Source organism: Rhinolophus hipposideros (assembly GCF_964194185.1).
Source record: "Rhinolophus hipposideros genome assembly, chromosome: 19".
Lineage (NCBI taxonomy): Eukaryota > Metazoa > Chordata > Mammalia > Chiroptera > Rhinolophidae > Rhinolophus > Rhinolophus hipposideros.
In genome coordinates this window covers 14,265,426-14,288,437 of record NC_138065.1, presented here as the reverse complement: position 1 = coordinate 14,288,437, position 23,012 = coordinate 14,265,426, and the positions used below count along the sequence as shown (strand labels likewise).

At 35.6% G+C, this 23,012-nt stretch overlaps 1 protein-coding gene across 7 annotated transcripts in view; it reads right to left on the bottom strand.

Moving 5' to 3' along the window:
* The window catches only part of WDR47 (WD repeat domain 47), a 51,285-nt gene that overhangs the window by 12,277 nt on the left and 15,996 nt on the right, over nt 1–23,012 (bottom strand). For 4 of the 7 annotated variants that reach the window (XM_081026296.1, XM_081026292.1, XM_081026295.1 and 1 more), the window contains 7 exons: nt 22,545–22,628; nt 19,863–19,947; nt 17,665–18,467; nt 13,191–13,317; nt 7,543–7,721; nt 3,933–4,193; nt 1,504–1,579 (listed from right to left, as the gene is read on the bottom strand). In XM_081026296.1, the coding sequence (XP_080882422.1) occupies nt 1,504–1,579; nt 3,933–4,193; nt 7,543–7,721; nt 13,191–13,317; nt 17,665–18,467; nt 19,863–19,947; nt 22,545–22,628 (1,615 nt within the window). The remainder of the gene's footprint in view (nt 1–1,503; nt 1,580–3,932; nt 4,194–7,542; nt 7,722–13,190; nt 13,318–17,664; nt 18,468–19,862; nt 19,948–22,544; nt 22,629–23,012) is intronic. The other 3 variants (XM_081026297.1, XM_081026298.1, XM_081026294.1) reach the window with 1 other exon arrangement.

Here is a 23,012-nt window from a genome sequence, read left to right as displayed (position 1 = left end):
ATATCAAGTTCTCTTTAACCGTCAATGAAAAAGAAATAGCCCACATATATAGTTCTTACAAAAACAACATTATTTGTGTTTCTAAAAGTAGGAAGTATAAAGGACTGTTCTTAGTACACTTAGGGTAAAAAAAAAAAAAATTGACATTATCTCCAGCAATCAATACTTTAATATTTCAAACTGAAATTGTAAAATATCCTTTTTAAAATTGTAAAAATTATTTTAATCAGAACATTTAATTTGAACCTCATTTTTATTTTAAACTGTCAACCTGTCTGTCTGCCCACAGCCCTCTTCTAAGGAAGGCAAGTTGAAGCAGTTCTGCATAAAAGCTTTGGTGTCTCCTGCTATGGGTGTCATTTGAACCCACTCTGCTATCCTGACCAGGAATAACTGGCCCTGGAAGAACATCCAGACTGAGAGTAGTCAACAGACCCAACCAAACCCTGTCTTTGTGAAGTATGAATGTCAAGTGCATACACAAAGGTAAGCCACTTTACCTCTGGTTGTATCCTGAGAGCTCTAGGATCCATAGTATTACAACTATGTATCAATGAAGAGAGTATGCCTCTCCCTACCCAAACTGTTATGTATTCATGCAATACATCCTTAAGGCGGGAGGAAGGAGTCAACCTGATATGCCACATCATGTTTGTCTTGTATAATTGAATTAAATTGTTATATTATTCATATGAATGTATTTGACTAGACATGTTATATTTTTCTAATAATCCATATAAAGAAATATGACCGTTTGCCAAACGAATAGCATGAGTAGGTAAGAATGGACTATAGCATATTAATAATAATTACTACTATTAATTGCTTTATGGCAGAAGTGGCAAAGCAACAAATAAACTTTACTGCTCTTCTCCAGTGGGTTTAAAATTGTTTTAATTTGTTGTCATTTTAAAAATAGAGTTCACATAAAAATCTACAGTTCCAGCTTCTCTTAGAAATCAAAAGAACTGGAAACACTAGGCAACCATGTTTCTTTGTGCAAGGGACAAATATTCCTATGTGCTTCTCACAAAAATAGTCAACTTATTCATTTATGTTAGCTGGTTGACCCCATAAGCCTCTGAAATAACCACTATGTCTATGGGGTTAAAATTGAAACTAGAGAAAATAAGAGTAAAGCTGTATACTAGTTAGGGAAGGATGTCTGATTCCAAAGCAAAAAGCAGGCACACTGATGAGAAGCCCACAGGAGATATCAATAATAACTGAACAGTCAATCACAGGGTTCAGAGAGTAGTGCACAGCCCCAAGTCACGCACCAAGACCTCCACTGGGCCACTGATATGAATGAATACTCTTAAATGTGCTTTCTGAGGCAACCTCTTCACGTAGCCTAGTGAAAGCTCAACTACCTTGAGATAAATACCGGCATTAACAATAATGACTATTTCCAACATTGGTCCTTTCTTTGAATTGAGAATTCCTTAGCAAACTTTGCAAGTATATATAAAAACACTGAAACCTTCTTCCCCAAAGTATTACCTCTTCCCCTCTTGACCTTGATAGATTGCCTGGAGAATCTCCAAAAGGTGGTTTAATGACCAAATGTTCTGATGAGCTGTGTGAGCAGAAATTCAAATAAAGTTTATTCTGAATATCAAAACAGAAACTCAATTAATTTATCCTTTCAATCTCTAATATTATTTTTTTTTGGCAAATGACCTATTTCCAATCAAAGTTACTCTCTGGAGCCATTTATTAAGAGGCTCTGGATTCAGTAACACCAAGCATAGTTGTAAGGAAGGAGTGAGAAGCCATTCTGGAAAGGAAAATAAGTCAAAGTCCAGAAGTTTTACAGTGAGATGTCAAGTACCACAATCCTGGTTGCTATGCTTAAATCCCCCTCTAGCCATGAACTTAGATTGGTGTTCAGGAAAATTATCTGGCCCAAGAGAAAAGGCTAACAGAAACTGACAGTTGAGGGTCCCACCATAAAACAATGTTTCTACTTTATCACTTTTTTGAGAGACCAACAGGTAGACAGATCCATCCATATATATAGACCTTCTTTCCAGTCAGCATTTTTTTAATGCCTGACTCTTCACAGATTGTAAAAGATTTCCAGATACTTGAAGAAAGCCTCCTAGATAAAACTCAGAGACTAAAACAAACAAACAAAAAGAATTTGCAAGAAGACAGGCAATTCAGGAAACAAATGCTACAATGATATAATTAAAATTCTTAGAGATATAAGAAGGAATAATATAGGAAACAAGAAAAAAATCTATAAAAAAAACTTTAAGGGAAATTAGGGAATAAGAAAGAGCTCAAAAAATAAAAATACGGTAGCAGAAAAAAATTAATCAATAGAAAATGGAGGTGAGGAAATTGCTAAATAACATTTTTTTCAATTTCCCAGAACTTAAGTTTCCAGTTTAAAAGGGCCTCAAAAGTACCCAGCAAAATGAAGGAAACTCTGATGTATACACACTCTGATGTATGTCATAGTGAAGTTCTAGAACATCAGGGAAGAAAAGTCTAAAAAATTCCAAAGTTGAAAAATTATCCCGCCTCATATAAAGGACCAGGTGAAAATGGCATCAGACTTCTTAACAAGAACACGGAAACACGTAGCAATGCCTTTGAAACTCTCCTCAGAGTTTATTATTTCCATCCTAGAATTCTATACTCAGCTATGCTAACAAATCAAATGTGAAATATTTAGACATGCAAAAATCTCAGAAACCTCACTTCTGTCGTACTCCTTTTCAGAAAACTACATGAGACCCTGAAAACAGGGATCCAATAGAGGGAAGAGACAAATAAAATTCCCAAGAGAATGGTGAAGTCCCAGGATTCTCTAGGCCTGAACAAAATGGCCTAGAAACAATGGCTATAAACTGAAGCACGAGTGATACTAGAGAGATGTCTCCCGAAGGGAAAAAAAAAGGAAAAGAGCAAGTACCTGATGTTTTTTACTAACTGGGTTGAAAAATGGCAGCCTACTGGATGAAGAAATCATGGACAAAGATGGGTAAGATGAGGGATTCCATGTTATTTTGTTATTTTGTCAACAATGCATAATAATATATTGGAATGCTTCCTACTCTGCCATCTTGACCGGAAATCAGGGGATTCTGTTTTATATTAAGCCTTGAAGTGCTATTTGTCTTTTTAAACCATGTGTGTATATTATTGTGATAAAGATAAAAATTTAATTTTAAAATTTGAGTTCTTTTAGGGGTACACAAAACAAATGTTATAGGAACTGTAATAAATAAGCAAATATTAGATAAAATTATGCTCTGAAGTATAAAACTAGTTTTTGATTCTAAATTTATAAAGCTGATTTCCTATAGGCATCCCAAATGCCAAAAGCAAGTTATGCATTTTCAAATGAACCACTCTCGAAGGTGTTTAATGTGAAGTGTAGATGAAGAAAGTGCTCCTTCGCTATTCCCACTGCATAAATTAACACTTGTTTACTAATGATAGCAAGATAAAAAAATTTTCCCTGACTAGTGAAAACATAAATATGCAAGAAGTCTCCAACTGCTGTAACTGCCAGCACTGCCAAGACTATCTTGCTGCAATCATTCCACCCTGTGCCCTGGAAGTCTGTGAATCAAACCATTATTTGTTGAAAGGTACCAATGGCAAGAAAAAAGAAAATCAGGGAGAAGATAAAGCCTAAAACTATATGATCTCTGAGTAAGATGGTTTATTAAAAACTAGATTGTCTTGGTGGTGGTAAGAAAACAAAAAGAAAAATAGGGGAGTAAAGACTATGAAAAGACTTACAGGCTAGTAGAAGAGAATATAGATAAATGAAGGCAGATTAGGAAAAAAAAACTTGGTAGGTAAAGAGCTCCAAACCATTTGTAAGGCTCCAAAGCGAAGTTCGTATGTCTATACTTCTATTCATTAATAGGAACTTACTATTTCCAAGTTTTACAAAGTGAAGCACTTACATTTGGTTTCCACTAGAAGGTGATTCCTCAAGAAAAGGTATGTGGTTTGTTGCTCCAGGATTACGAGGAGTACTTGTGTGGATATTTGAAGAATCATGTGTTACTCTCTGACTAGAATCTTGGGGTGGTGTAGCAAAGCTAATTGCAGAACAATTAGTAGATCCATTGCTTTTGCTCCCATTACATTGCTGGTTGAGCACTGAGACCTCATTGCCAAGGCTATCCATTCCAATATTTAATTCACCAAGCTTCTGAATGGACCTAAAAACAATGTAATTATATTAAAATAAAACCTTAATCACATTCCTAACGTATATAAGATTAAAAGTTTTAGAAGCTAAATAAATAAATGCACATATAATATAGAATCTCTGGCCAGTTTAGTACTAAAACATTACCATCTTCAGCTTAAGACATAACCAAGATACTGAAAGAAGATCCACATTTTCCTACAGTATACCACTGTAAAGGAAATAGGCATAATGGGTATCACCAACTTTTTAAATACCTTTTACCTTAAAAATAGAAAAAAAATCTGTTTCTTCTCTGATATAACTTTGGTTTAATTTTTATTTTAAAACTTAATTTCCCAAAATAGTCAATAAAAATATCACCACTACCAAAATTTCTCACCAACAAAACGAAACAAGCCTTTTTCATTTCATCTGTCTAGTAATACCATGTCAACTAGGAAATAAATGACACGAGCGGGCCATGATGGGACAAAATCAAGGGGCATCCCTATGATTCACACATTCATTCATTCTACAAAGACTATTTGCCAGACTCTGATCCAGACACTAGGGAGATAACACAGGGGGCAAAACAAGTTAGTTTCATGGCCCTTCCCTCTATATCACAGTAGCCTGATTCCTTCTGTTGGATTCAGGGCTCCAAAGGACACAAAGAGGAAGCTGCCAGGCTTTCTTAAGATTTAGACCCAGCACAGGCCCAGCATCGCTCTCTCCAGCCTGGATTCAATACTATGAGCGAGGACTACACAGGGGTATGATTACCAAGAGATATTGTGTTTCACTCTATTTTCTAACATTATTGTGTGTGTGTGTGTGTGTGTGTGTGTGTGTGTGTGTGTGTTTAAGGCTTTAAAAAGACTTTAAAAGAGTAGTTGAATAGTATTAAAGAAATGGGCAGCCATTACTAAATATCAGTTAAAAATTTTAAATAGGCAGCATTTCCAAAATATTGTTCTATGAAACACTAACCCTGTGAAATGCTTCCTATAAAAAAAAAAGTATGAGGTCAAATAAATTAGGTAGATGCTAAACATAAATAGTCTAAAATGCTAACATATCATTTTGACTCTCTAAAAGGGGAAGAGGATAAGGGAGGGGCAGAATACGCCTATAATAAATGCCAAATCAGTGGTGCCAATTACCAGTACTAATAGAAACAAAATATCTAGAGGTATAAAGTAGTGATACAGTACTGTTAATAAAAATCCTATCATGCTTTAGTTGATTTTTTTTCAATAAGATCTATATAACACAGCTCTTATTTCTCTTCCTCTTTCTATTCCTCTTGGAAGGAGAAGCAGAATTTAAATCTGGAAAATAGCTCTGCTGCTAGAACTATTTGGAAGAATAAAACAATAAGGGCAAAAAGCATATTTTAATTTATAGATTCTATCTCTATTCAGTTGGTCCTTGGTATTAGTCAAGTACGTTCAAGTCCCCATACAGGCTCAGGTACATAAAACTTAAGGGCCTAGAAAATAAATTGAATAAAAGTATATTAAATGGTTAAAAAACAAAATACATCAGAAAAAGTTAAGAGAACAACAGAGAATTTATGTGAAACTAACTTACAAAGTTTAGGATAAACATCCGTTCATACTTATAATAGGCCTGGTTATCCCACGGATTTTTATAACATACTTACCTTTTAATGTAATTTTAAATTCTGATCTCTAATGAAATGGAGAATAGCTGTTAAACAACAACTATGCTCTAAACAGAACCTAAATTCCAAGAAATAATTTTAATCCTATTTATAATTGTCTTTAAAGGAAGAAAAAACAGTTTCACTTGTTTTCTGAGGAGTACCGCTACTGGCATCACAGAACCTTTCCACTTCATCTTCTGATTTCATGCTAGATATCCACTTTCACTTAAAAATGGTCAGGGAGTCAACTGCAACTATGACTTTTATGGACAAGAAGAAGAGATCCAAGGACTAGAAGCGGCAATTCATCAAATTAGGAAAATTCTGATAAACCACTGATTTAATCAGAGGTGATAAGAAAACCATCTTCAAATTGAATACTCAGAGGCCTACTTAGACTCTTTAGATTACCATTATAAACATTCCTTGTGTGACAATTTATAAGCAGGATAAACTTCAGGAGCACTGCCTTGCACAAGCCTCAGTGTCAAGCAGATTACTTCCAATATTACTGAACCAAGTAAAGAACTGACAGCTACCACTGCATTGCCTAATCATAATTGTGATGACAGCCAACAATTATGGCATACTTCCTCTATGTCGAGAATTATTCTAAGTAATTTTATATGTATTAACTCATTTAATCTTCCAACCCTTGTGCATATAAATACACATATTCCAGTTTACTAATTTAAAAACCATCATATTATATATATATTATACACACACACACACACACCTCCTGTAATTCAAAACAATATAAGTTCACACTGTTTTGACAGTGTGAGTTTTGACAGAGATTATAAGAAAGAATCATTTTAGGGCCGGCCGGTGGCTCAGGTGGTTGGAGCGCGGTGCTCCTAACCCAGAGGTTGTTAGTTCGATTCCCACATGGGCCAGTGAGCTGCGCCCTCTACAGCTAAGATTGTGAACAACAGCTCTCCATGGAGCAGGGCTGCCGTAAGCAGCGGGAGTTTGGCGTGAGCTGCTGAGTGCTGCCATGGGGTGCTATGTGCTGCCGTGGGCTACCGTGTGCCTTCATGAGTGGCCGGTGGCCAGCGTGAGTGGCCGGCAGCTGGCAAGAGCTGCCGTGAGCGGCCAACTGATGACTGGCGACCGACTGCCTCAGAAGCTCAAGGCTCATAACACCAGCATGGGCCAGGGAGCTGTGTCCTACACAACTAGACTGGGAAACAACAGCTTGAACCGGAGTTGGGGTGGGGGGAGGTGGAAGAATGGGAAAGAAAAAAAACAGAATCATTTTAATACACTGAATTCAAAAGAATGTTGAAGTATAAGCACTCAAAATAATTTTAAAAAACTTAATATAACACTTAATATAGTGCTTACTATATGCCAGGTACTGTTCTTGGCACTTTACATCTAGTAACTCATTTAACCTTCATGGCAACCCTGTGAAGTAGATGAGAAGAAGCAAAAGGAAGCTAAGTGACTTCCCACAGGTTCTCAACTACCCTGGCACAGGGCTGGGCCCACCTGGCAGTCTGCTTCCACCACACTTCTGCTCTCCTTGCTTAGATGTGAAAGGTCTCAGAATGCTGTGACTGGAAGATACTATGTACTTCCACATTATTTGAAACACAAAGCCTTAAAATGTCAAACTATACATGGAAAGTAGCAGTTATTACATGCTTCTAATAGCTTTTAAATAATTCTTTACATGTTAAAAAGTGACTAGAAGACTGACCTACTAAGGAATTGTTCAGTAAGATTCTGCTGCTGATCAGGGCCGTCCTCCTGATTCACACCTCCTTCAAGCAGCATCTGTTGGTATATCTGTCGCTGTTGCTCCTTCTGTTCTAAATGCTGCTGATAACGTAATCTTTGCCTATAATATTCTTGAAATTGTTCTGTTGAATCTCGAAGCTTAAAAAAATTAGAAAAATATATTTGAACAGACTATTTGAATATATCCCCACTCAACAGTAACTTGTATAAATGCTGAATAAAATATACACATAGCTATGTTTAACAATTAGAAAATATGTAATATATTGCTCTTTGAAAAATAACATAGTATCTATGAGTCTTAATAGTCAAGTAGATCAGTTAATTTGCTTTATTCCATAGCAAGAGACTGGCCAAAATGAATGGTCATCCTGGATGCTTGACTTATCCCTAATAAAAGTACAAATTATAGTGGTCACAAAGGGGACATGGTTAAAGAAAATAATGTAGATAAAGACTAATACAAATCTTATCTATATTACTCGAAAAAAATACTCAAGGACTGTACTAATATTTAATAAGCACAATATTAACCTTATCCAACACACTTAATCGGGTAGATTATGCTAGACAGAAACTTACAAAATTTTCCTCAAAAACAAAACTTTAATTAGGATTTTCAATGGCCTTTCACAATAAAGTGGAATAAATGGCTGTGAAACTTAGCAGTCTCAACATTCCTATTTAACTCTTCTAAAAGAATCTATAGCACCCAAACTTATAGGACTTAAATATTTAAGTGAATTCCAATATTGGTAAAGAAACAGTCCTCTGCCAGGCCGGAGTCTGGTTATATTACACGGGATCATACAAACCAGGGCTACCCTGGAAGAACAAAATAATCATCTCTAAATTTGGCCAACACAACAAGCTTAATCAAGACCTTCATACAGCTAACTAAAGCTAAAACTGTCTTCCTTTTCCAGGAAATAGTAACGATCCTCCTCTATTTCATAACGTATAGTAATGACGGAGACAAAATTATATGTCCTTTTAAAAAAACTTCATTGTCGTAAAATATAAATTTGCCATTGTAACCATTTCTAAGTGTACAATTCAGTGCCATTAATTATATTCACAATGTTGTGCAACCATCATCAGTATTTATTTACAAACATTTTCATAACCCCAAATAGAAATCTGTAACCATTAAGCAATAACACCCCATTTCCCCCTTCCCCAAACCCCATTCTACTTTGGTCTCTGAATTTGCGTATTTTAGTTTTTTCATATAAATAACATACAATACTTGTCCTTTTGTGTCTGGCTTTATTGCACTTAACATGTTTTCAAGGTTCATCTGTGGTGTAGCATATGTCAGAATTTCATTCCCTTTTATGGCTGCATAATAGTCCAACGTATGGATAGACCACTTTTGTTTATCCATTCATCTGTGGGTGGATACTTGGGTTATTTCTACCTTTTGGCGACTGTGAATAATGCTCCTATGAACACGGATGAATAGATATCTCGTGAGTCCTTGCTTTCAATGCTCTGGGGTATATACCTAGGAGTAGAATTTCTGGGTCATATGGTTAATTCTTTGTTTAGCGTTCTGAGGTACCACCACATCACAGTGACTGCACCATTTTACATTCCAACCAGCAATGTTTGAAGGTTCAAATTTCTCCACTTCCTCACTAACACTTGTTATGTTCCACTGCTTTGATTTTAGTCATCCCAGTAGTTGCGAAGTTACATTTCATTGGGTTTTGATTTGCATTTCCCTAATGACTATTGATGTTCAGCATCTGTTCATGTGGTTATTGGTCATTTGTACATATTCCTTGGAGAAATGTCTATTCAATTCCTTTTTAAAATTGGATTTTTTGTCTTTCTGTTGTTGTTGGGTTGTAGTACAGGCAGACCTTGGAGATATCATGGGTTTGGTACCAGACTACTGAAATAAAGCGAATAATGCAATAAAACGAATTACTGAAATTTTGCTTTCTCAATGCCTGTTTACACTGTACTGTAGTCTATTAAGTGTGCAATAGCAGTATGTCTAAAAACAGTATATACCTTAATTTAAAAATACTTTATTGCTAAAAAATGCTAAGCATCATCTGAGCCTTCAGCAAGTTATAATCTTTTTGGTGCTGATGGACTTGCTTGACACAGAGTTGCCATAAACCTTTAATTTGTAAAAAACACAGTTATCTGTGAAGCGCCATAAAGTGAAGTGCAATAAAACAAGGTATGCCTGTAGTTCTTTATATAGTCTAGATATTAAACCCTTACCAGATATATGATTTGCAAATATTTTTCCCATTTTGTAGGCTGTTTTTTTTTTTCACTTTTTTGATAATACCCTTTGGTGCACAACATTTTAAATTTTGATGAAATCCAATTTATTACTTTTTATGTTTGTTGCTCATGCTCTTGGTATCATATCAAGAACACTACAAAATCCAATGTTATAAAGATTTTTGCCTATATTTTCTTCTAAGAGTTTTATACTTTTTGGAAGATTTTGAGAAGGATTAGTATTACCCTTCCTCAAATGTTTGGTAGAATTCACCAGTAAAGTTATCTTATCCTGGACTTTTCTTTATTCAGGGGCTTTTAATCACTAATTCAAACTCTCTACTTATCATAGATCTATTGAGATTATCTACTTATTCTTGAGTCCGTTTAGGTAATTTGTGTGTTTCTAGAAATTTATCCATTTCATCTAGGTTATCAATTGGTCATAGTATTCTCTTATAATCCTGATTATTGTAAGGTTGATAGTAATGTCCCAAGTTTCATTTCTGATTTTAGTTACTTGTGTCTTTTTTCTTTTCTTTTGTTTTGTCAGTCTAACTAAGGGCTTGAAAACTTTGTTGATCTTTTCAAAGAACCAACTTTTGGTTTTATTGATTCTATTGTTTTCCTGTTCTCTACTTTGTCTCCCTTCTAATCTTTCTTATGTCCTTCTGCTAGCTTTGGGTTTAGTTTGCTCTTCTTTTTATAGTTCTTCAAGGCATAAAGTTAGGTTACTGATTTGAGATCTTTCTTTTTTTCTTTTTTTTTTTTTATTGGGGAAGGGGAACAGGACTTTATTGGGGAACTGTGTGTACTTCCAGGCCTTTTTTCCAAGTCAAGTTGTTGTCCTTTCAATCTTAGTTGTAGAGGGTGCCATTCAGCTTCAAGTTGTCCTTTCAGTCTTAGTTGTGGAGGGTGCAGCTCAGCTCCAGGTCCAGTTGCCGTTTTCTAGTTTCAGGGGGCACAGTCCACCATCCCTTGTGGGAGTTGAACTGGCAACCTTTGTGATTGAGAGGACACACTCCAACCAACTGAGCTATCTGGCAGCTCAGCGGCAGCTCAGCTCAAGGTGCCATGTTCAATCTTAGTTGCAGGGGGCGCTGCCCACCATCCCTTGCGGGAGTCAAGGAATTAAACTGGCAACCTTGTGGTTGAGAGGATGCACTCCAACCAACTGAGCCATCCGGGAGGCAGCTCAGACCAAGGTGCCCTGTTCAATCTTAGTTGCAGGGGGCGCTGCCAAGGAATTGAACCGGCAACCTTGTGGTTGAGAGCCCACTGGCCCATGTGGGAATTGAACCGGCACCCTTCGGCGTTAGGAGCATGGAGCTCTAACCGCCTGAGCCACGGGCCGGAATTTCAGCTATGAATTTCCCCCTGAATACTACTATTTTTGCCGCATCCCATAGGTTTGGAATGTTGTATGTTTTGGTATGTTCTTTTCATTTTCATTAGTCTCTAAGGATTTTCTAATTTCTTGATTTCTTCCTTGACCCATTGGTTAAGACTGTTATTTAATTTCCACAAATTTGCGAATTTTCCAATTTTCCTTGTTATTAATTTCCAGTTTCATTCCACTGTAATCAGAGAAGATATGATGCATGATTTCAATCTTTTAAAATTTACTGAGATTTATTTTATGTCCTAAATATATGCTCTATCCTGAAGTACACTGCATGTGCACTTGAGAAGAATAGGTATCCTGCTATTGTTGGAGTGTTTCATAGATGTCTGTTAGGTCTAGTTGTTACAGTGTTGTGCAAGTTCTCTATACCCTACTGATCTTTTGATTAGATGTTCTATCCATTTTGTAAGTGGGGTATTGAAATCTCCAACTATTATTGCATAACTATCTATTTCTCCCTTCAATTCTGTCAATGTTTGCTTCATATACAGAGGGTGCCAAAAAATGTTTTAAGAAAGGAAAATTGTATTAAAATTGTAATACTCAATATATAACAATAACAAAAGATGAATACAAGTCACGTTTGACTTCTGTCAATTACAGGAGGTGCTCAAAGTGGTCACCATCAGCATCCAGACATTTCTGATTATGGCGAACTACTGCTTGAGCAATAATGACCAAAGTGTCCACTTGAATACATTTTTGTGGCACCCCTGGTGTTTTCGGGTTCTGTTCTCTTTGATACAAATATGCATTTGTATTTTTAATAGTAATTTTTCTACTTCATTCTTAATATTTAATTGAAAACAAACAAAAAAATTTATTCAACTTATTAAACTACCTTCTAATCACCCTTTCTCAGTAGCATATATATATATATATATGCTATTTTATCATATATATATGTACATATATACATATACATATATATATATATATATATGTATATATATATATATACACACACATATGATATGATAAAATTTACATCCTGGGCCAGCCCAGTGGCTCAGGCGGTTAGAGCTCCATGCTCCTAACTCCAAAGGCTGCCAGTTCGCTTCCCACTGGGCCAGTGAGCTCTCAACCACAAGGTTGCCAGTTCAATTCCTCAAGTCCCTCAAGGGATGGTGGGCAGCGCCCCCTGCAACTAAGATTGAACAGGGCACCTTGAGCTGAGCTGCCGCGGAGCTCCTGGATGGCTCAATTAGTTGAAGCGCATCCTCTCAACTACAAGGTTGCCAGTTCGATTCCTCGACTCCCACAAGGGATGGTGGGCAGCGCCCCCTGCAACTAGAAAACAGCAACTGGACCTGGAGCTGAGCTGCGCCCTCCACAACTAAGACTGAAAGGACAACAACTTGAAGCTGAATGGCACCCTCCATAACTAAGATTGAAAGGACAACAACTTGACTTGGAAAAAAGGCCTGGAAGTACACACGGTTCCCCAACAAAATCCTGTTCCCCTTCCCCAATAAAATCTTTAAAAAAAAAAAATTTATATCCTACTTCAATTTTCTTTCCAAAACACCACAGAAAAATAATCTGAAACTCTAAAAGCTTAGCTAAAAGTATTTTATATTTAAAATGCCATAATTTCTTGTTTATTAAACCTAATCAGTAAAATATAAAGTGTATATCTTTAAAATACAAGCTATCCATGTTTAATGTGAGTTCAATTACTTGAATACTGAAATATGTAAGATTAATATCAACTGTGGTATTTTAGATTGCTAACAAATTCACCTGTTAAAAATATACCAAAATACACAATGACAACTAAAAATGCCATATATTTCTTAAGGAAGAGGGAAGAAAATAAGCAAATAAGAAAACCTAGATATTCTCTCTCCTACTCCCAAACACCAGAAAATTCTTTTAAAATTCTATCCAAGCAAATACTATTACTTCTTACAAAGAGAATAACTCTAAAAAACACTGGGCGTAGTAAATATTACCTCATTTTTTTCTTGCTTAGGTGGTCCTGGATTCTGTGCTCCATTTGCCGGCTCTTTTTCAGAAACTGAATTCTGGCCCAGGATTTCGCTGTTGATAGGTCGCTGTGCCTCACTAGGTGTATCACTTCTTCCAAAAAGGTGTGAAAAAAACCAAAAAGGAAGAGGTGAAGGTGAAGGAAAATATATTTCAGTTAGAGAAATTTTAATTTAAAACAATTAACACTTAGCTTACATGTTTATCAAATGCACAAAAACAGATTTTCCTTACCTCTCTGAAGTACACGACGTAAGTTTTTAAACATAGAATGTATGTCTAATGGATGAGCACTGGATTAATAAACAAGGAGGGTAGGGGCTCCCATCTAAAATAAGATGTGTGGCCTTGGGGAAATCACTGACGTTCTCTGTGGCTCAGCTTCATCTACATACTGAATAATAGATTGGACGACCTAATGCCTAAATCTCTTTATGAACTCTTAATCTCTGATTTTGTTATCCAAACATTATTTATTTTTTGTCTCCAATATGTTTGAACAAAATTTTAAGAATTGTTGAGATTTTGTTGGTTTCCTTGCATTTAACATAAAAGCTAAGCATACATCTTTCCAATATTTTTAATGTATACTAATTAGAAAGTTTGACATCTTACATCAGATTGTTCCTAATATCTTCTAAACACTAACAATTTCTACTGTTCATAGTTATACACTGTTCAAAAATTTTAATACCATCCAAGATGAATACTACAGACATTTACACACATTACCTATATAGTACAAGGCACCATGGGAACAAATACAAAAGTAAAATGATCTTTGCCTTCAAGGAATTTGATTATGAGGTGGCCTCATAATGGCCTCTCTAGGCAAAAGTATATAAGACATATCAAAATATAGCTCTGGGGCCAAGGAAAGCAGAGCTAGAGAGTCATCTTCACACAGGCACCATTCGTTAGGAGTCTTGCACTCTATATGTGTAAGTACCTAAACACACATACATAAAGTCACCCAGAGGAGGAAGAAGAAAGACATGGGAGGAGTTTTCAGCTATCAGACTGTGCTGTAAGCAGCTAATGTCCATAAGAAGCCCCCTTTTAGGTCCATAAAGAATTTGTGAGGGTTATTAACTGTATAGGGATAGAATAAAATGACCTTCATAAAGTAACATTTGATTTAATTTTGCAACTTTTATTTAACTTTTGCAACTTGATTTAATTTTGCTATTACTTCCATATGCATTCTCATTTAACTTGCATAATAACCTGTGAAATAGATTATAACTCCCATTTCACAGATGAGGAAACATTCAAAAAACAAGTGATTTTCTAAAATTACATAGCTAGCAAATAAATAAAGCTAGGACGTGAATCCAGATCTTTAGAGTCCAAATCCAATGCTGGCCCACGCCTAAAGATAGTTGGGGGTTTTGTTTTTTTGTTTGTTTTCCCATTTAATTTTGAGATCATTACACTGAATAGCCAAAGCTTACATATTTCAACTGATTTTTCTGACTTTCTATTTTGTTTGTTTCTGTTTGAGTGAAAAGATATCTTTCAAAATACCATCCATTCCCTTTTAAACCCTTCTTTCGTGTTTTATTTTCTTGTTCACCATAGTAACTCAATCATTGTATCTCGGGGATGCAGCACGGTGCTGACACATAGTAGACAAATATTTTTAACTGAATACTGATTTCAAACACTTATTACAAGTAGGAGTCCCTTCATGTGGCATCTTTAATATAATTGATCTAATAGAGCTTCCCAATTTTTTTTTACTATTCAGCCACCTTGACCTTTTTTCCAAATTTTTTTTAATTACATCTAAAATGTTTTTTTAAAACAAGGTAAACTTTCTCCAAACTAAATGTTTATACTTTTTCCACAGCACAGTAGCTCTCCCATAGCACGTTATAAGCAGCCCTTTTGATGCCCTTTGCTTACCAAGGGTATGAACTCCAAAGCGGAGAAACTGGTACTTATTAAGCACCAATCACATGCTTGCCACGCTGTTAGGAGCTTTATTTCACTTTGCAAGTCAACACACTATTTTACAGAGAAGGTCATGAGGCTCAGAGAGAGTAAGTAACTGTCCCAAGGTCACACAGCTAATAAATGGCAAAGGTATTGCTCAAACCCAAGTCTGACTCCAAAAACCACTTCTACTCATTATTCTCCACTGCTTTGCCTCATAAGTTCCAATTTCAGAGGCATAACTGATGTCTTCTGGGTTATTGCTACTGCTCAGCTAGTGATACATGCATTACTTTTTGACATGTCGCATTTTACCTCTCTGCTTTCCCTATAATCGTCTAATAACTTATACTCCACTTCTTTCCACCTTTATCCAGTCATCCCTCAATTTCTACTGTCTTTACAAAGGCAACAGCACCTGCAGAGTCATATTAGGCTGGATTTTTGTGCATCTTTTTTCTTTATAAAGACAGTCTCACTGGGGCACAAGTCCTAACATGCTGTTCATTATACTGACCAAGAAGCTCCTGTCATCTTATTCACTCAGAAGAATATCAGCAGTTACTCCATAACTGAAGCCCAGCATCCCACCTGATGAGAATTTTCTCTAAAGGGATTGGAAAGTCCAAGAAAAGTTTAAGATTGTCTCTACCAATGCTCAAGACTCTCTATTCCGTTGAGATTTAGATAATAGGATGCTCCTATATTAATTATACCCATCCATTTTCATCACTAGATATCATCTCTATATAATATGAGATACAGAACAATAAGATGCCTTAAGAAGTCATCCTAAGCTTTAGGAAGTCCCCTCACTTAACTGATCCTAGAATTCCTCCTCTTTAAGGAACTTTAAAGAAAGTATCACACACACACAATACACAAACTCACAGCAACTTAATAGAAAACGCTTCTGTGTATGTTTATTCTGTATTTTTGTGCCTAGACTAAAGATCTCCTGCTTTAATCAGAAACAGAAACGTGAGTCCAGTGCTTCTTCCCCAATAAAGAATGCCTCCAACTATCCTCTGTGAACAGGAAAAGGTTCAGTTTTTGTGTTCTTTCAACAAACTTATTACAGGGGCAGACGGGTGGCTCAGTTGCTTAGAGCGCGAGCTCTGGGCAACAGGGCTGGCGATTTGATTCCCACATGGGCCAGTGAGCTGTGCCCTCTACAACTAGAATGAAGTCAATGAGCTGCCAGGTGGCCTGATGGCTCAGTTGGTTGGAGCGCGTGCTCTCAACCACAAGGTTGCCGGTTCGACTCCCACAGGGATGGTAGGCAGCACCCCCTGCGACTAAGATAGAACATGGCACCTTGAGCTGAGCTGCCACTGAGCTCCCAGATGGCTCTGATGGTTGGAGTGTGTGCTCTCAACCACAAGGTTGCCAGTTTGACTCCCACAAGAGATAGTGGGCTGCGCCCTCTACAACTAACAAAGGTGACTGGACCTGGAGCTGAGCTGTGCCCTCCACAACCAAGACTGAAAGGTCAACAACCTGACTTGGATGGAGCTGATTGAGTCCTAGAAAAAAAACACTACTGTTCCCCAATAAAAAAGTCCTGGAAATACACACTGTTCCCCAATAAAGTCCTGCTCCCCTTCCCCAATAAAATCTTTTAATAAATAAACAAACAAATTTATTGCAGTCAATAGTAATACTTCATAGTATCAACTCTGAGTATACGAAACCAGCCCTATGTCCCAATGAGTTTCCAGGAAAAGCAAGGCAGGAAGTTTCCTAACTATTGAAATACATAACTGCTAATCATGAAATTATTATTTCATGACAGTTTCGAAGGAAAAACTGAATGGTGGCTTTAACACTCATTTCCTTCATATATATGAGAAATTACTAAAAAAAAGATGAGTGGAAACAATCAGATTTTTATATACACATGTTCAATACAGTACTATCTACAGGAGAAAAAGTGTAAACTATCTGCTGTTCTACAATAAGGAATTAGGTAAAATTATGATAGTCATTCAATTATGATAGTCATTAAATTGTTACAGTAATTATATCTCAAAAAAATGTTCATCATTAATCACTGATCTCAAAAAATGTTTAAGAATATGGGAAAGTACTCATAATCTATCAAGTGAAAAAAGCAAATTATATGAAAATATATATGGTACATTCACAATTTTAAAAAAGGCTGGTCATCTAAGTGTGAGATTGTGTGGGATTTTAATTATCATATTTATACTCTTCTGTATTTTCCAGAATTTCTTCAATGCACACGTATTGCCCTTACAGCCAGCAAAAGAATAACGAAAATAAAAATAAAGATTTTTACCTCAGAATTTTAATTATCAAAAAAAAACAAAAAAAAAACCTTTGTAAAGTTTTAAGGAATAACTTGCAACTAAAGGGACTTAAACATTAAGACAGATACACACACACACACACACACACACACACACACACACACACACACCCAATTAGATTATCTCACACTTGTGGAAATTTCCCATTATTTTATGAGCAAATATTTACCGTTCAGGGGATTCTTCATAGATACTGTGACATTCTGTATTCTCAAGCATGAGACTTCTACTGAGGTTTTGTACCCCTGGATAATGGAAGTTAGCAAAGGAGTGTGACATTGGAGAAGTTTTGTTCCCAAGGTCGGAGATTCTCTTATCATGACTGGTTAGTCCACAAGTGAGGCCATCTAAAGCAGGATTCAGAGAGCGAGTCATATAGGCATCAGCTGATTGAGGCCTTCTCATTGGAGATGATGGATATGGAGAAAGTTTGCTGATAAGAGGAGTCAAAAGATCAGCGTATGCGGCTTTTGTGGGTTTCAGAAGTTTGTCAACATGAATATTAAGCATTTTCTGTTCAAAAGCACAAGAGAAGACAGAAGATGGGAGATTCTGAAGCCATGACAATAAACTCAGATCCAAATCATCACAACCATTACCACATAAGAGGTCGATGCCAAGAAGTACTTCACTTTCTGTAATTTCTTCTCCAGTTGCTTTGCTTTGACAAAATTCTACACAGCATTCATAAAGTAGACCCTTCATTACAAGCTGAAATAAACGATTGTTACTTGCTTTAAAACCAGCCTCACTTAACTTCCTATCAGCAGGGATGAATTCTGCAACCATGACACAAGCCTCTTCAAAACAGTGAACTCGTGCAGTGCTGGGATTCCAGTCCTTAAATTCGGCATGATTGGTCAGACGAGGCAAAGTCAAAAGCAAACAGAGCTTGCTGTAATCATCTTTAGAAGGACAGTACTCTTCCAGGGCATGTAAACACTGCACAGCTTCTTGCATTGTAAATTCCAGCTGTAAGAAAATTAAGTGATCACCATAAAGAGAGATGCTGTGAGGTACGAAAACAATGAGAGTGGTTCATTCAAATACAAAGAAAGTTTACAAACTTTCATTAACTATTCCATTGCAAAAGGATAAACTAGTGTCACAGAATACCCATATAATTTGTAGGATATTTAACCACCTTCAAGTCAGAAACAAAAATGTTTTTCACTACTAAAATAAAAAGATTAAATATTTCCATTAATTAGCACATTAAACTTTTATCTATGAAAACAGTGTTCTAATTCAGGCTTAACACCAGCATTTCCAAATGTATAATTTCTTTTAGGTTTATTTTTTATCAAATGTATAATTGTTAAGAGTAAGAAAAACTGAGTTTTCTGAAACGAGAACTGAAGCATACCTATATTCAATTGTTTATATAGATTGCTATCACTCCAACTTACCCAAAAATCAAAAGCCATTCACAAACTTGTGAGAGGAAAATTTGTGTGGGGAAAGAAAGCAAACCAAAAAATGGAACATCTATAGTTTGTTTACTACAAAAACAGTGCTGAGACAGAACAAAAAGAGGCTCAGCTGAGAGAATAATTACAAGAATTTGTATAGTGAATATCATCTTAGATTCATAAGCTTTTAATGACATAAGGAATCACACAGAGTTTATGTAGTCTAGCTTCTATATCTTACAAAAATCTAGCTTCTTATCTTACGAAAAGTTAGGGTGCAGATTTAACCAAAGTAGTTCAGTTAGTGACAAAGACAGAATAAAAATTAGGTCTGTTAACTTACATTCCAGTGTTCTTTCCACTTACAAACATCATTATCTGGCAAACATTTCTCTGTTATATATGAAAGTTCCCATTGTAATATCCTTTTGGTTTATTTCATTGAACATTTACTGGCACTTACTAAAAATTTTATTGGTTTTAGATACAACAATACTAATAATAAAACTTTAAAAGTAACTCTCAAATCAAAAAGAATTGAGTATCGTTAAATTTAAACTGTCATAAAGACAAACGTTTTATAAAAAAAAGCACGTGTGGATCAAAGGAAATAGACAGAAGGAGGAGGTAAACATAATTCACTTCTGGGATGAGAAAAGAAGCAATGATGTAAAGTCATCAAGTCAAACATGTATTGCTACCTAAATCACCTTAAACAAGTGAGAAGCACACACTCTCCAACCAACCAGCCATTCATTTATCATCTTTGCCTAAATCACAGAACAAATTTAGACTCACTACAGACTGAAAACACTACGTCTACAAAAGAGCAGATTTTGCCCCATCCTGGCTCAAAAACTTCAAAAGTCATGATACTAATCTTTTGTTTTAGTGAATAAAATACTTATGACTGAAACAAGACTATGGCGCAAACCTTCAGGAATAAAAATCTTACATGCTGGGGCTCATCTTCTGCTGACATTGCATTGTTAACACATAAAGCTTCTAAAAACTTCTGCTTCAGGATAATATAACGAAACCTGTGAAAAATAAAATATGAAACATTAAAATGATTAAAAAGCTGAATTATAGCAATGTCAAAGACTGGAAATGAAACTCAAATTCCTGAAGCAAAACAAGCCAAGTGTGTCTTAAAGAGGTAATTATTTCTTTCAAAAAAGACTTAACAAAATTAATTTTCCAAGGTCTCATAAATCAAATGTACTTATAAGTTACCAAAAGTATCTTTGCTTTCAGGAAATTCTTAAAATATTTGATAAGGCTTATCACATTAAAGCCATAATCAAAATCATTTCAGTAGTAAGTCCCAATTTAATAATACTCAAAGAAAGGATTTCTATTTCCAATACTAATTCTAAACAAAAAATCAAGTTTTTATGGAAGATGTCAAATGTCACCTAATATGAAATCAAAATCCTTTATATTCAACAAATGTTTTGTTTTCCCAAAATATGACCTTTTTTCTTTTCATACATGAGAAAGGTCTAATAAAAATAGGGCTGAAAGGGTAAGGAGAAATGCACATTTCTAAAAAGTCATAAAATAAACTTAAAACATAAACTTAAAACTTTTTAACATGGATTTTTCAGGGAGAATAAAGAAGAACAAAGAATCTACTTGACTTGTCTAAGAATCAAAAAATGTCAGATGCCTCAAGCACTTTAAAGAAAAAGTGTTTCTAAGAACTTAAAGAAAATAATAATGAATCCTCAGTCATTCTTTGAACCATTGTTGTAGTGGCAAATATGTGTCTAACGAAACAAAATCCCTGCCTTCAAAAAGAGGGCCATCCAATAAATTGCATGAAACATGTATAGGGTTCAGCAGGGCCCCAAGGGTGTGTGAAACCAATACTACCAGGGGGGTGGGAAGTAAAAGGAAAGTCTTATAATAACTGACTCTTGGACTCTTGGCAGACTATCAGGAGTGTGGTATGTAGAGGCAGGAGATGGTGAAAAGAGTAGTATTCCAATAAATGAAGAATATACAAAAGCAGACAGATATCAATAACATGGTATGAATGGAGAATCAAAAAATAATATGAGGTTCCAGTTCTGTTAACAGAGTATGGTAGAGCTAACCTTTCTGCAGATAAACATGATAAACCCCAGATAAAATACAAAAGAATTACTATTTGAAAGCACCAAAGAACAACAAAAAGCTGGCACAACTACCGTGTTTCCCCGAAAATAAGACCTAGCTGGACCATCAGCTCTAATGCGTCTTTTGGAGCAAAAATTAATACAAGGCCCGGTCTTATTTTAATATAAGACCAGATATAATATAATAAATATATAAATAAATATATAATATAATAAATATAATATAATATCTGGTCTTATTTTAATATAAATTTTAAATTAATATAAGACCCAGTCTTATTTTAATGTAAGACCAGATATAATATTAATATAATACCAGCTATTATATAATATAATACTAGGTCTTATATTAATTTTTGCTCCAAAAGACATATTAGAGCTGATGGCCTGGCTATGTCTTATTTTCGGGGAAACACGGTAGAGGGACATCAATCTTCGACAAAATGGAACTTTAGGGGGTGATATTCAAAGGTATAAGGCCTTCCAGCTGAAGGCACTCCCAGGTCCATACAGTGTGAGCTATAACTCAAGCAGAAAGCTGCGGTTTTACCAGCTTAAGATTTGAGCAAAAAGTTGGTTCTGCCAGAGCACATAAAAAGCTGGAGAGAGGGGAGGGAATCCAAGAAAGGAGGAAGCCACAATGAGAAATACACCAAAATCTACGGTGTAATCTCTGCCCCAATCCTTGGCTGTCTCTATCCCTGCTGAAAACCAATGATAAAAAGAAAATCTTGTGGTTGCCAAAGACAGAGGTTGTAGTGGGGGAGAAAGGGGCTGGATGACATGAATGAAGGGGGTCCAAAGATACAAACTTCCAGTTATAAAATAAGTAAGTCATGGGGATGTAATGTACAGTATGTAAACCCTAGATAAAATACAAAAAATAACTATTTGACTGCATGGTGACTATAGTTAATACTGTATTGCATATCTGAAAGTTGCTAAGTCCTCATCACAAGAAAAAAAAATTTTGTAACTACGTATGTATGGGGATGGATGTTAACTAGACTTATTATGGTGATCATTTTGCAATATATACAAATATCGAATAGTGATATTCGATATCAATAATATAATGCTATATATATATTGAAACTAATATAATGCTATATACCTCAATCAAAAATAATCTTCAAGGCAACCAGAAAAAAAAGAAACATTACACACAAGAGAATAAGGATACAAATACAGCCAATTTTTTGTCAGAAATAATGGAGGCCAGGAGACAATGGAATGACATCTTTAAAATCTTCATACTATTATGAAGAAACAACTGCTTCAGATATGCCCCTGTGGATTTTTGTATATTCTGGACATTGTTGACCAAGTAGGTTAGATTTTCAAATGATTGAAGTACATACAACTTGTTCTCTGGAAGTGTTCAAAATCAATGGGATTGAATGTACTATTTACCAGGAAAATTAATGGTCTTTTAAAAAAACTTTTGTTTAATGTTTTATTTTGCTACGCTTCTACGAATGATAAGACACTAAAAACTGCAAATGAGATCTCACCTTTTTTTGTCAAATTTTTCCATACATTCTAGAGGCTGAATGAACTGAAGAACTTCATCCCATTGACCATCAAGGATTAGCTGCCTATATAAAGAAAAGCCCATGTATGTTATCAAATTTGGGCTACACTAATTAAAAACAGAATAAATGACAAGACAGCATTAAAGCTTCCATCTGAAGTCTGTAATAAGATTAACGTTTAATAAATTTTTTCACAACTTATTTGTACAACATATGCTCTGAGAAGAATGCGCGAATCTTCAGCCACTCCTCATTCTAATATATATGTGGTTTTTTTCACCTATGTAAAAACAATGGACTAAGTCTAAAAATTCCTTTATTTCCCCAGTCATCTTACAGTGTTAAAGCTATTCTGTGTTATTTACGGGCTCGTGTGTGGGAATGTTTCAGTCTCACTAAATCAGTGGTCCTCAACTGGGGGCAATGTGGCAATGTCTGGAAACAGTT